General features: G+C 47.0%; 3 protein-coding genes across 3 annotated transcripts; all 3 read right to left on the minus strand.

Moving 5' to 3' along the window:
• Positions 1 to 798: 798 nt before the first annotated feature.
• Positions 799 to 4,478, minus strand: LOC124694542. The gene is made up of 6 exons (XM_047227518.1): positions 4,289 to 4,478; positions 4,047 to 4,105; positions 1,944 to 3,372; positions 1,759 to 1,871; positions 1,431 to 1,671; positions 799 to 1,346 (listed from the first exon to the last, which is right to left on the minus strand). The coding sequence occupies exons 1-6, from the start codon at positions 4,443 to 4,445 to the stop codon at positions 799 to 801; spliced, it is 2,547 nt and encodes an 848-aa protein (XP_047083474.1). The 5' UTR covers positions 4,446 to 4,478.
• Positions 4,479 to 7,528: 3,050 nt separating this feature from the next.
• Positions 7,529 to 8,929, minus strand: LOC124694317 (protein PAIR1-like). Its single transcript, XM_047227314.1, has 4 exons — positions 8,510 to 8,929; positions 8,086 to 8,152; positions 7,815 to 7,908; positions 7,529 to 7,728 (listed from the first exon to the last, which is right to left on the minus strand). The coding sequence occupies exons 1-4, from the start codon at positions 8,641 to 8,643 to the stop codon at positions 7,529 to 7,531; spliced, it is 495 nt and encodes a 164-aa protein (XP_047083270.1). The 5' UTR covers positions 8,644 to 8,929.
• Positions 8,930 to 8,983: 54 nt separating this feature from the next.
• On the minus strand, positions 8,984 to 12,468 carry LOC124694544 (protein PAIR1-like). Its single transcript, XM_047227520.1, has 8 exons — positions 12,410 to 12,468; positions 12,166 to 12,288; positions 11,718 to 11,811; positions 10,619 to 10,769; positions 10,231 to 10,368; positions 10,039 to 10,091; positions 9,759 to 9,953; positions 8,984 to 9,292 (listed from the first exon to the last, which is right to left on the minus strand). Exons 1-8 carry the CDS (start codon positions 12,466 to 12,468, stop codon positions 9,110 to 9,112), a joined length of 996 nt encoding a protein of 331 aa, XP_047083476.1. The 3' UTR covers positions 8,984 to 9,109.
• Positions 12,469 to 13,866: the final 1,398 nt, after the last annotated feature.

Here is a 13,866-nt window from a genome sequence, read left to right on the forward strand (position 1 = left end):
ACGAATCCTGCCCGCCCCGTGAGTTCACCGCCAAGGAAGAGGAGAAGGAGGCGATGTCCATGGCGAGCTCCTCTTCTGCACCCGGAGAGGCGCCAATGCTGGAGACTCCGCCCGAAGATCCGGCGCCGGCGCCCACACTAGAGGCGGCGGCGAAGAAGAAAAAGAGGAAGAGGGTGATCATGACACAATCCCACCTGGACGCCCTCATTGCGCAGGCCGACATGATCGCCGAGCTCCGCAGGAGAAGGGGTACATCGAGATGGAGGTCACCGACAGCGAAGACGAGGGAGTTGGAAGAAGATGGCGCTATGGGAGGGGGAGAAAGAGGTTTCGCCCCGGGGTCTGGAAGAAACCAGGGGGTGAAATCAACAGAATCAATCTTCGTCGATGAGTAGAGTAACCCTTGATTGATTTGGCTTGCTAGTTGTGTTTGTAGTTGTAGGAGTATATGCTATGCTATGATGTGTTATTATGGCTTTAGGATTGTGGACATATGTATTGTGCTTAAGGGAAATGTGATAGATTATGCTGTTGCTCTGAACTTATTGTACTGAAAATGCTACTATATGCTTTCAGTATTTTACAACTGATTCTATTTACATCCATTTGCACACCACACAAAAGGAATGAACAGCATCACCGTAATAGTCAGGTGCACACTACCGTTATGCTCTTCTCACAAGAAAAAAAAAACCTCACTGGCTCTGCCCTCCAAAACATGTTAAAAGTTAGCCAATACTCAAACTAGCAGGCACACAAATATAATGCTCTGCATGGTCATGGTGAGAGAACTAAGCTTCAAATCAGCAGGTCATAGGAGACATCTTCCAGTAGTTCATCTAGCAAGAACTCCCAGATATCCACAGCAACATCTCGACTCTCTGGTCGGAGATCCATCCAACTGCACTCTTCTAGGTCCTTGTCAACTAGCTGGTCCAATGTGCTTGGAAATTGATAGCAGAGGTGGCCCTCGATATGCTTATTTATTTCCGAGACGAGGTTATGTCCAGTTGGAGGTGCCTTTATGTTGCGTGTCAGAAAAGGTAAGCATGGGGTGTTCCTAAAATGTGTCCCCTGGACTACTGTTATTGCTTCACAGACGCAGTCAAAGAAGAGCTTTACATCATCTGTTTGATTGTGTTGATGTAGTTCTTCAAACATGCAAGTGCTGATCAATTCATCTTGGAGATGCCATATCTCTGGATTCTTGTGTGTGTACAATTCTGATAGCTCCAGCACTGCTTTTATGTAATCTAACCTGGCATCCCTGTCCTCCCAGAAGATTTCTTGGTCTAATCCAGTATCTAGGTAGTACTGGGGCCTCAAGATGTCTTGATGCAGCTCACCTGTAGGGACATTGGAAGATGAAACCATTTAGATAACAAGTCCATGGTAAGAGTAAATTTGCATTTCTATCATTTTGATACTACATTTTATCGTGCTCTTGTTGTCAGGGCTGTCGGCATCTTCGTGGAAGAGTGGATCAAGAACAGACACGGGGCTGGGTTGCTCTTGCTTTTTATGGTTTTCCTCTTGTGATATCAGTTCAAGTGACGCGCTTGGTCTGGGAGTTTCTGGATCTTGGTGCTCTCGGTTCTCAATGACAATCTCAGGGGAGCCTGGAAACATCTCATCATGCTCTTTACTTCCGTCTGCTCCTTCCATCATTTCCTTCAATGCAGACATTAATTTTTTTCATTAAACCAGGAAGTCAATGGAGACTGGATGAAATACCAATAATTATTGGCTCGAACATACTAGGGGAGAGTTATATCTGTGTTGTTCTGCTGGGATGCATTTTACACTGTGAATTGTTTCAGAGTGATCCGGTTTATCGATTTCTTCAATGCACATGACATCAAATTCGACACCTGCAAGTCATCATATCCTGTTAAGATAATAACCGTGCAGCATTTGATATTTTTTTAGTGTTATACACTCACCATGTTTTGTGGCTTCTTCGTTATAATGTCTTTCCTGATCTTCTTGTTGATCCAGTGATTCACTGATACCACATTCAACACTTCCCGGGTTTTCCTCTGATTCATTTCTTCCGTTTGCAGATTCTTCCCTTTCAGCCTTGTGTACGGCACATATATCTTTGTCTTCAGGTGAAAGTTCAATGCAGTGTTTTACCCTTGGGGGGCTCCCAGGTGATGATGACGTACTGCACTGAGGGAGGGAAAGCATTCTTACCAAGGATCTTGAGATCTGAACTGTTGGACTTGGATACTTGTCAGTATGACTTTTGTCTTTTAGAATTTCTGTTAAATGTTTTTTGGCTTCTGCATAGAAGATGGATGCATCCTTTGATGTAGATATGTCACTGTTGATAACAGCTAGTTCATCATTTATTTGCTTTTGCATACTGTTGTCTGAATGTTTAACATCATTTTTAGCAGTAGCTGGAGGTATCTGCCTGGAATCCTTTTTAATTGTAAAAACTGAATGTCTTGGCCTACATGGATCTCCTTGTACCTCATCTTCATTTACTGAGGGTCTTCCTTTTCTATTTTCTCCAGTCACGATTCTGAATCTTCTCCTGACTTCCTTAACTGAAAATGTAGAACACTCTGCTGCACGGTATCCTGGAGCTTGAGTTGATGCAGTTGCTACAATTGGTCCAAACCCTGCTTTTTGGTTTGGCTTGAGTATAACTATTTTGTTAACTGGCTGGGAACTTCTTTCTGGTGTATGTTGGCTGCTTGATTTATCTTTCTTCCAGAAGAATATATTCTTGCTCTCTTTATTCTTCGTCTTGATGATTAATTCATGCTGATTTGAAGACTTGGAGTCTTCGATAATATTAGCTCTTTCAGTCATTCTTTTGGGCTCTAACCTGGTTCCTACATATCTGTTATGGAGATGTTTGTTGCCAACAAGCTCCCTTCCTTCACTGACTAGAATTTTCTTATAAGCAAGATCACATAGAGGGTTGCTAAACTCGTCCAGATTTGTATCAATAAGGGACTTCAACTCGGGACATAATTCACTGTTACTCATGCAATCATCAGCCCCTTCATCATGGTACTTATAGACTTCTCCCATGAAATCTGACAAAGCAACTTCTCCTAGGAAATCTGACAAAGCAAGCTCAACGTTATCTCCTTCTGCATGTTTCATGCACTTTGAACCGCTGGGATCCAGCGATGCAGAGGAAGAACCAATGCTGATGTCTGCCTTGGGATTTGTGCTGTCCTCTGGTTTGCTATTCTGCGTTGTGCTTTTGTCCAGACAGACATCATGTCCCAGGTCAGCCAATATTCTTTGAACCTCATCATTTGGTATCTTCTTGGACTGTTTTTGCTTGCTCAGGTCGCCCTCCATAAGTCTTTTGACAGTTGATTTCGTCGTACAACATTCCTCCATGTTCTGAGAAATATAAGAGCAAAACATCAGTTCTTACCAGGAAATAAGTTTGATATGCAGCATAAATTGTGTTACGAAATGAAATATTCTGTAGTAGACTTGAAGGAAGCAAGATAAGTTACGGTACTACCATGCCTTATCGTGTTAACATGCACTTGGACGTAGATCTATTTTTTCTTATAATACCTTGTTTCAGTTTGGAGACACTAACTTGCAAGACCAACAGATTGCAAGTCATCCACTCAAATATTCAGAAGATCAACACTAAAAGATCATTCAGTTTCGATACAGACAGCAATATAAAAGCTTGAATTAAGGATGTTCAGTATACTCTAATTAAGGTAATATATAAGTCCATACACAGTAATGAGGCATTCCTTCAACTGCCCAATAACACTGCATCAGTGAGGTCATATCTGAACTCCCTTTTTAAGTTTATTACTCAACTTATGTTAAACTGCACTTTGCCTCGAAGGTTTGTTGGCTGCTATCAAAACCAAGTTGACACATCGGTTTTGTTATGCAAGTTAATTGATACCATCTGCTGCATTTTCGTGGAGATGTGTTGCTAACGAAAGTGTAACGTGCTCTATAGTAATCGTATATAATCTACAGTAATCCTAACAAGTTTTCACTCTTGAAACCACATATTCCTCAGTTGATATAAAAAGGCTTACATCCCTGTCTTCATCTATTTCCTCAAAGTCCCTGGACTTCTTTCTCAAGTGCCCTCTTCCTGCAACCATACAGGGTGCATTAGCATCAGAACAAATTTTAGTAAGAGAATTTGCAACAAGCTCGACTGATGCTTTTCTTGAATGCCTGCACATTTCCCAGTTAGTTCTGCAGGGGTCAATTGCTAGTCTGTAACATTAGGAAAATCGCTATTAGTACAACTACGATCTCTGAAGACAAGTACCAGGAAATCCACTGAAGGAATGCCTCCTGCTCCCTTGCTTCCTGTCCAGGATGAGCTTGGGGTCACGGCGGGAGTAGAACATGCGGATGAGGCCCCAAGTGCAGCCTACATTCTTCTCCTGGATTTGTGTAGCCCGCCGCTGTCTCGTCTTCCCCATTTTGGATGGTTTCTTCTACCTGCACTCTGCAGTTGAAGTAACTACCAGATGTTCAGTTCATGGGGCAAAAGTCTGCAGTTCATGCAAATGGCTGTTGAACCAACAAGTGAGGGTATCGAAGAAAAACATGCTTAACACTCCAGCCAGACTGACAACATGAAAATGCAGCAAAAAAGAACCACTTTTTTTTATCTTTTTGGTCCTACCGTTATACTGCATATAACTTCCTTTGCTACTCCAATCATGAACAGGTTCACAGAAATGGGAACAACGGCACACAAGACAAGTGTAAAGGAAGAATTACTTACAGATAATCGCGAGCCAACAGCTGGGAAGAGAGCTTCAGCAACCACCGGCGGGTCGGAGCCGAGGAGGGGGATGAGGTCGAAGCTAGCGGCACGCCAGCACGGTCAAGGGGATTACAAGGGAATCAACCATAAGAACCCCTCCTGTCCTTCAGGCCATGTGGAGTGATCCTACATCCAGCTGCGGCTAGCCTCCCTGCCCTGAGCTGTGCAGCATCGCCTTTCTGCCCGAAGACGACGGAGGAAGGAAGGAATCAGAAGCCTTTCTTGCAAAGGTGAGTCAGTGGTATATATTCTGCTTACTCCTCTTCTCCATTACCTGTGTTTGTGAAGAGTGGTGGAGGCAGGGAGGCAGCTGTAACAGAGGCCGATCCAGCAGCTAGCACATGCCATGCGCGAGCACGATGACCCCCACCCCCGGAAGGAAATCCTATACGACCTGGGTCGTACCACCCGTCGGTGGACCAAGTCGTCCGTTTGCCACGTAGCATAACGAATCTTAAAGCTTCTGGCCGCTTAATTACTTGTCCCTAATCAAATCTCTAATCCCACGAGGACCAAACCATCCCCGAACTATTCCTCTACCTTGTGATTCATTTTCTGTTCCTTTTCTTCTTGCGAGGGCCCGTCTGTCAAGATGGGGAACGAACTTGAAGACGGCGACCGGACGACGTCATGGCGGACGGCCATGGAACGGACATGGCAGCCGATCGCCGCTGTGCACAGCGCCTCCAAGGCGTCGGGAAGGAGGTGCAGTGCAGGACGCGAAGGAGGGGTTGCCCATGGCAGCTGCAGCTCGAGCGTCGGCAGTGCCTCCAGCGACGGCATCGTGAAGGAGCTGCTCCACAGAGCGCGGAGAAGGTGTTTTCCATGGCAGCTGCAGCGTTGGTGGTGCCGCCGGGCGCTCCAGAGCTTGACCGTGGACGTTGAGGGAGAGCAGCGAGCGTGGACGGATCCACGACACAGCAAGCACGACGGAGCAGCGGCGCCACGGCAAGAGGATGCGAACTGAATTAGGATTTAATGATTTGATGACGGAATTGATGAATACGTGATTAAGGAGCAGAAGGTTTGAGATTCGTTTTGCTACGTGGCAAACAGACGCCTTGGTCCACCGATCGGGATGGTACGACCCAGGTCGTATAGGATTTCCTTCCCCCACCCCCACCAGGCCACCACGCACGCAGGCTTTCCCCCACTCTGCTAAAAAAGTGACAGGCAAACTATGCACAAAGCCGGGCCAGAGCATTTCATAATTGTCCATCAAGCTACCGCGGGCCTGTAGCAATGATCGAACCTTGCGGTAAAAGCATCAGATAGTTTTAGCATTGGAGTGTTTCTTACTGAATTTTAGTTTTCGATTTTTTGGGGGGGCTAAGTCAATGAATTAGTGATGATGGTTGTTTGGGGGTTGACATGGATATCTATGCATCTCGTTTTCAATCGCTGTACTGTCTGAGTGTCTGCTATGGATGAGCAGCCGGAGAAGAGGTTAGAGGTCACATTTTTGTCAAATACCGAACGGGATTGTGACCTGACCTGTTGCAACTTATGTTGTTGGTAGAATTAGGTATCCTATCCTCCACCTACAACAGCAGCAGCTGCTAGTGGGGTTAACAACATCTCGTCAATTCCAAGAGGAATCCATCTGTTTTCTCTCTACGTGTAGCATGCTTACTTGTCTCGATTTTGCTTATTTATGCGTGAATGGCACGAGTCGAGTGGTTTGATAAGCGATGGATGGAGTAGTGGCGACGCGTCGCCATAGTGCACGCCAATCAACGGCGGCTCACGTATTATCTTAAGTGGTTAATTACACTTTAATCTTTGCTTAGCACATCGATTGAGGATCTCTGAATCTCTGAAAGGAAAAAAGGGATAAATGCTATGTGTGCAACGAACTGTACCTCACACGCCGTGTGATGCAATGATAAGATGCCTTCGCAGCTGCAGGCGTGCACACTTCGTCGCCCAGGATTGAAGAGGTATAAGTACTGAACGTTAATGAAAACACAGATTGTTTGATTAAAGCGAGATGGTGGATGGAGCACTGACTGGAATTCACGGCTGCCTCCCTTCCTCGGCAGTCGGCACGCGTTGGGGCTGCAATAACCGGAGGGCCCAAAGTCGTAACGAAAATGCCAGCATAAAAGGCACCGGCCTCGTACCGCCGCTAGGCTGGCGAGCCCAATCCAAAGCGAGGATCAATCTCCCTCGCTCGCGCTCCATCAGTCCGCATCGCGTGTCGGCCTGTCATCTCTTCTCATCGTGTTGCCTGCGTCTTCCTGTTTGCGCTGTCAGCAACACAAAGAGACACTGAAAATGTCGCCGCACTGTCAGCTCGAGTATGACAAGTGCTCAAGTTAGGAAGTAGGAACAACCCAAAATGCCACACGACCTAGTGGAGAAGACGGACGATAGCATGATATATAAACAGACAGATCTGTATTCTGCTCCGCAGGTAGTGCATTCAGTGGAAAACAAACTGTGTCATCTAGACCATACTAGATTACTAGTGAACAAGTATACTCCACTATACCATGGAAAGATGGACGCACGCACGCATGGCATGATGTATGCCTTCTCCACTTCTCCTGCACGCCAGCCTTAATCTAGACCACCTGACCCGACCAAGTTAACACAGCCACCCTATTTCAGTATTCACCATCTCCCGTTCCCATAACATTTACCCTCTCTACCTCTCTCTGTGCAAGTGTGCATGTCTCCTACTTTCTGTTAAAACACTGTCCGTCGATCGCCATCACCGTCCTTCTGCTGCTACTCTTGGACGAGCACGATGGCCTTGTTTTCCTCCCTCCGCCGCCTCTTCCTCGCCCTCTGCAGGATCTCCATCGCGTCCTCGCACATCGCTTCCTCCCACATCAGCTCGCCCGCCACGCCTGCAACATACACACACAGGGACAGTCTCAGGCTCTCAGCTGGGTTTACTTCCAGTAACAACGAGTGGAGGGGAACAACTGAACAAGTACAATACCAGGGTCAACATGACAGACACTAGCAAGCAGAGGGACAAAGGATGTTCAGTTCAGTCCAGCAGCTCTACCTGTGTCGGTCTTCAGGATGACGCACGGCGCGCTCCAGTCGCCGCCCTCCTCGTCATCTTCGTCGTCCAGGTTGATGATTGCGCTCAGCGGTGCCTGCATTTTCCGTTGTATCCACAGGCAATGTCAGACACGCTCAGCCTACCGCGAGCATACAGGGGCCAAAACTACAGGCCTCTAGCAACATTGCAAGAGGCGATTCATTTTTTTGCTGTTGAAATGTACCATTGTTTCATTGAGCTACAAAGGAGCAAGGTTCCAGCACTGGGTTACCTTCTTAGTTGCCACTTGCGGATTGACCATCTGAATCGGCACCTCTTCCTGTTTTGGTGCCTCCATCCTGCAAACAAGCCTGATTAGAGCCTCAACCCCAGCAACAAGAAACACACAGATGGGGAAGGCATCTATGCATATTCAGAAAGTGGAGGCAGTTTAGCAACATAGCTGAAAGAACCAACTGTATTCATTGCTGTCAAAAGAGAGATAACGGTCTACTGTACAAGCACCAGAATACTGGACATTTCAAGACTCGAAATGACAGAGCTTTGTAATGAAAGAAAGATAAGCATCCTGTCACAAGATCAGTACGCATTTTCGACTCCATCAAGACAATTTCCACTTTCATGTGCTACATACTACTGGAATGTACGATTATATAACAGCTGAAGCGTGTAGGAAATTAAGGTTAGAGTCTTACACTTCTGTTGCTGGTACTTGCTTCATCATGGGCTTTCCATTTGCTTCCAGCACTTGGTTCATCTTCAAGGTCCAACATGCAAGCTGTGCATGGTTCATCTTCAAGGTCCAACCTGCATCCTGTGCATTGTTCATCTCGGGCCTTCCATTTGCTACTGCTGTTTGTTGAACCTGTGCCCTTCCATTTGCTACTGCTGTTTGTTGCACCTGTGGCCTTCCATTTGCAACTGGCGTTTGTTTCTTCTGTGGCCTTACATTTGCTTCTGGCGCTTGTTTGTTCTGTGCCCTTCCTCGTTTCTTCTGCGACTCTCCAGTTGCTACTGGCGCTTGTTTCCTCTGTGGCCTTCCATTTGCTACTGGCGCTTGTTTCCTCTGTGGCCTTCCATTTGCTACTGGCGCTTGTTTCCTCTGCGGCCTTCCATTTGCTACTGGAGCTTGTTTCCTCTGCGGCCTTCCATTTGCTACTGGAGCTTGTTTCCTCTGTGGCCTTCCATTTGCTACTGGCGCTTGTTTCCTCTGTGGCCTTCCATCTGCTACCGGTGTCTGTTTGCCATCTGCTACTGGTATTTGGTTCACCAGCGGGCTTTCTACTGATGGTTGGTTAATCGGAGATTTTCTGTTGGTGTTGCAGCTCAGGTGCTTCAGCAAAGCAAAGAAAAAAAGAGTAAGAGGGGAATGCTGCAATACTTGTGCATTTAATCAGTTGGGTAACAAGGACACATACTGTTGGTGCTTGCATTGCATCAGGCCTACTATTGAGAGAACTGATAGCTCTAACAATCCCCTGTACAGAGAGGCAAAGATCAGCAAACTTTATATCAAGACTATGGACCAATATTAGTTGCTCTAGGACTTGAAGCCATGGCATTTGAGCATGTCAAACCATATACAGAATTTTACATGTATTTTAAACCATCTTTTAACTTTAACGTAAAATGCTAGAAATAAGCACTAGCACACACTGAGATTTGGTACTTTTTTATACCATGAATAGACAAGGAAATGATGCCTTCTAAAAATAAATAAGATACACATGAAAATGATACGATGCCCTCGAAAAGAAAATGATACGTACCGGCTAATATGTTTATATGAAACTGAACCCACACATATGGACATAAGAGAGGACTTCACATACAGGTAACTCAGCAAGATAGTTTCTTATATGCACATGTCAACCATCGCAATAATTTCTAAAGACAAATGAACAGAGTAGTGTCAAAACTTGTGGTTGATCATAGCAATTGTACCTCCATCTCTTTTGTAAAGATTCTGAAGATGTCACCCTTCAGTTGCGTCAAATCTTCCTGCACTTGCTTCAAGACTAAAAGTGTCGACGACATCTCATCGAGTTTGCTGGTGTGGTAGTTCAGAGCACTCATCTGGTCAGGTTTGCTTTTTGTGCTGCCTTCAAAGAGTGCCTTGAGTTCTTCTTGTCCCTTAAGCTGTGGTAGCATGTCTCAATAAACGAAACTTTGTTGTTTCAAAAAAGAAGGCAGGAAAAAGAACTGAAGCAGCGACGATGCTTACAATTTGCTGGAGAGAGGTCTCTACAAGCACAAACTTTTTCTGTATGCTACCAGCTGAAGAAAACAAATACATGCGCTGAGTTAGTTGATGCACCAGTTGTTAGCAACGTAGTTTGATTGCAAAACTCATGAACAAAAGTTGCAGCAGTTATGAAAACCCTTATGATCAAAGTACCAATAAGGGGGAGCTTACAATCTAGTGACGCCTCTTTCATGGCTCTGTTTAACTGCATAACATCATTTTGAACAGAGTCTAATACCATTCCCATCTTATGCACTGAACTTGCAACATGCTGAAATTTGCGCTCAACATCCTCATTAAGCTGACCTGTTGAAACACCATCAAACATTTCAGTACAAAACATAGTACTTCTAAATTTGTCAAGACAATTTGGCAGCTTAGAAAAATAATCTACAGTGTATGTTTAGAGCACCTTCAGGTGCACAGCATGCACCAGTCAACCTTACAAGATCAATAAATGAGATGATTCTTTTGAACCTACTCAACATACCAAACTATTGTGCTTGAAGTGCATGTTAATGAAATGTAAAATCTGTCAGGCATAAGGGTTTGAGTTTACATTTGCTATCTGGAAGAGAGGGATTCCACCGAAGGATAGCTTTGCTTGAAGTTTTTGCCATTTGCAGCTGAGATTCATCACGCACAGAAGAAGCTGAATTGGCTGGAAATGAAGACATCCTCTTCGACGAGTCATCATGCAAGGAGAATCTCTGGTCACCAATGTAAAGGTAAATGAATGTCACAATTGGGCAGGAGACAAACAGTATGCACTCTATAATTTTTTTCATAAGGAATCCACCTTCTGTAACTAGTAAACATTAAGAACCATAGCTGCTCTCAGTGAAACATCTAGTAGAAAAATTCAGGAATCCACCTTTGTATAGTAGTAAGCACAATAAGAAACATAACTGCTCTCACTGAAACATTTAGTAGCAAAATTATTGTTGGTTTGAGCATTCCCTCTGCCTTGCTGAATAAGAATCAATCGTGAACAAACTGCATACTAACTGTGCCGATGTAAACTCGCCCTTTAAAACAGTCGTGATTAAAATGATGCCTAAGGGGAAAATTTTCCTTGAGGACAAAACATAGTACTGCATACTGACATCAGTTTCAAACAATCATACCACACAAATAGCCATTTCAAACAGTCTAGCAGAAGAGAATCACATGAAAATTTTCCTTGATGACTAAACATAGTAATAAGGACTGCATACTGACATCAATTTCAAACAATCATACGGCACAAATAACCATTTCAAACAGTCAAGCAGAAGAGAATGACATGGATCTGGTTTTCCTAATACTTTCAGTTACGCAGTAAAGGAACGATCGCGTGCAGAAAAGTGAGATATCAAGCAGTACTTGGTTCACAAATTTGCCCAGTGAAATGTCCACTGCAGAGATTTGAACTATTTCTTCCACGCATCAACCAGGCATAAGTGAGTTCACTGTAAGCAACTAACAGTAATCAACAGCAACTAATTCGTTGGATACTTTCATCTGAGACCAAGCACAGGACTGACGGAATCATAAACTACTAATTACACACTAATCCAACAAAAACACCGAACTCTCACCAATCAATCAATCGGGGTCATCATTCAGCACACAATGGCAACAACGAGGGAAGGATCGAGGAGGGATGTATACGAGACCTGATCGCGCGCGGGGGAGGGGTGACGAGGGCTGAGGAGGTTCTCGTCGAGGGAAGCCTGCGAGATCTGCGACTGCGACTGCAACAGCGACAAGCTGCCACCGCCCTGGGAGAACGCCCCGCCTCCTCCGCCCTGAGAGAACGCTGCGCCTGCGCCTGCGCCTCCGCCTCCCTGAGAGAAGGCCGCTCCTCCTCCCTGAGATAACGGCGCGCCTCCGCCTCCACCGACCTGAGAGAACGCCGCGCCTCCGCCAGCCCCGCCCTGAGAGAACGAGCCGGCTCCGCCTCCACCTACCTGAGAGAACGCCGCTCCTCCGCTGCCTTGCGAGAAGAGCGCGCCACCGCCGCCTCTGCCCTGCGAGAAGGACGCGGCTCCGCCCTGAGAGAAGGACGCGCCTCCGCTGCCTACGCCCTGAGAGAAGGACGCGCCTCCGCCCTGCGAGAAGGACCCGCCGCCTCCCTGCGAGAAGGACTTCTGCGACATGGACTGGGACCGCTGCTGCTGCGACGCGGCCGCGCCAGCCGCGGACGCGCTGGCCCCGCCACCGCCACCGCCGCCCCCTCGGTTCCTCCTAGATCACCAAACAAGCACAAAACGGTCACAAACCGAACGAATCGCGTGCCGGAACGAACGGATTCAGCGGGAGGGGAGGGGAATTGGGGGCGGATGGGACGGTGAGGAGTGTGCTGTACCGGGGAGGGAGGACGGAGATGGAGGCGAGGTCGCACGCCTTGTTGATCTTCAGCTTCATCGCCTGGTCGCGGCGGAGGGGAGTGTCGCCGAGGAGGACGCGCGGCGGCGGTCGCCGGCGTGGAGAGGTGGGGGAAGGAGGAGGAGAGCAGTGGTGGATTTTGGGTGGTGTTTGGGGATGGGGAGACACCGAGACCGAGGAATTTGAATTCTGTGCTTCTTCGTGTTCGTGGTGGCCCCTGGTGACGTGGTCTTATGGGCAGCTGGCTACTGGGGCCCAGGCGGTGTGGGAAATGGCTTCAGGTTTCCGTTGCTGCTGAAAAATGGGGCCAAAAGAAAATAAGAAAGGAAAACCCTATGGGGAAGAGAAAAGTGGGGACTGGGCCAACAAAAGCTACGCAGATGTGTTGGGCGTTTGGGCTCGATGTATCACGCCACGCGTGGATGCATGATATGTGGGCCAAGAGCATCTCCAAACAAACGCGCGCAAAAAAAAAAGTGCTCCAACAAATGCCAAAAAATAGCGCGCTCGAAAAAATTCAGTGCATGCACAAAAAGCGCTATTCGAAGCTGTATATTTGAGGCGCAAGCCACCCGCGCGGCTGTAAAATGCGCGAAGTCCCAATTGGCACTGGAAATTTCACGCGGTGTCAGCAATGAACGGGGGTCTGGTGGGGGATCTCGGCGAGGACGGCGCCGAGAGTGCCTGCAGCAACGGCATCCGCTAGGATGCACAGAGCCCTCTGCCACCCCGTCCGCATCTCGTCGGTCCTCCAACGACCCATTGCACCCTCTCTCGCAGATGATGAGCTGGTGTCGGTCGCTCGCTCGTCCAGAGTGGTCTCCTCTTTGGAGAGAAAAAGAAAGGTGTTGGAGCTTGTTGTTGGCGAACTTGTACTCGAAGTGCTTGGGGACCTAGGCTCAGTTCGAGTACAAGTTCGCCAACAACAAGCTCCGTCTCTCCTTCAGTGTTCTGGAAAGCTCCGTGGAAAATAAGACCGTGAGATTTCTTATGTTCCATGCTACTTTTATGATGATACTCACATGTTTTATACACACTTTATGTCATTATTATGCATTTTCCGGCACTAACCTATTGACGAGATGCCGAAGAGCCAGTTGATGTTTTCTGCTGTTTTTGGTTTCAGAAATCCTACAAAGGAAATATTCTCGGAATTGGACGAAATCAACGCCCAGGGTCTTATTTTTCCATGAAGCTTCCAGAAGACCGAAGGGGATACGAAGTGGGGCGACGAGGCGCCCAAACCACCTGGCCGCGCGCCCTGGGTGGGGCCCGCGCCGCCCTATGGTGTGGGTCCCTCGTGCCTCCACCGACGCTGCCCTTCCGCCTACTTATAGCCTTCGTCGCTAAAACCCCAGTACCGAGAGCCACGATACGGAAAACCTTCTGATACGTCTCAAACGTATCTATAATTTCTTATGTTCCATGCTACTTTTA

The sequence above is a fragment of the Lolium rigidum genome, chromosome 3, assembly GCF_022539505.1.
Source record: "Lolium rigidum isolate FL_2022 chromosome 3, APGP_CSIRO_Lrig_0.1, whole genome shotgun sequence".
NCBI lineage: Eukaryota > Viridiplantae > Streptophyta > Magnoliopsida > Poales > Poaceae > Lolium > Lolium rigidum.

Coding starts and splice junctions, on each gene's coding strand:
- LOC124694542 (XM_047227518.1), bottom strand. CDS start 4,445: ATGGGGAAGACGAGACAGCGGCGGGCTACACAAATCCAGGAGAAGAAT. Junction 1,872..1,943: donor CGAAGAAGCCACAAAACATG/GTGAGTGTATAA, acceptor GATGACTTGCAG/GTGTCGAATTTGATGTCATG. Junction 1,672..1,758: donor ACAGATATAACTCTCCCCTA/GTATGTTCGAGC, acceptor TCTGCATTGAAG/GAAATGATGGAAGGAGCAGA.
- LOC124694317 (XM_047227314.1), bottom strand. CDS start 8,643: ATGAACAATGCACAGGATGCAGGTTGGACCTTGAAGATGAACCATGCA. Junction 7,909..8,085: donor CGCAAGTGGCAACTAAGAAG/GTAACCCAGTGC, acceptor CGGAAAATGCAG/GCACCGCTGAGCGCAATCAT. Junction 7,729..7,814: donor CATCCTGAAGACCGACACAG/GTAGAGCTGCTG, acceptor GTACTTGTTCAG/TTGTTCCCCTCCACTCGTTG.
- LOC124694544 (XM_047227520.1), bottom strand. CDS start 12,468: ATGAAGCTGAAGATCAACAAGGCGTGCGACCTCGCCTCCATCTCCGTC. Junction 11,812..12,165: donor TTCTCGCAGGGAGGCGGCGG/GTCCTTCTCGCA, acceptor GGGCGGTGGCAG/CTTGTCGCTGTTGCAGTCGC. Junction 10,369..10,618: donor CTCTCTTCCAGATAGCAAAT/GTAAACTCAAAC, acceptor ATGGTGTTTCAA/CAGGTCAGCTTAATGAGGAT.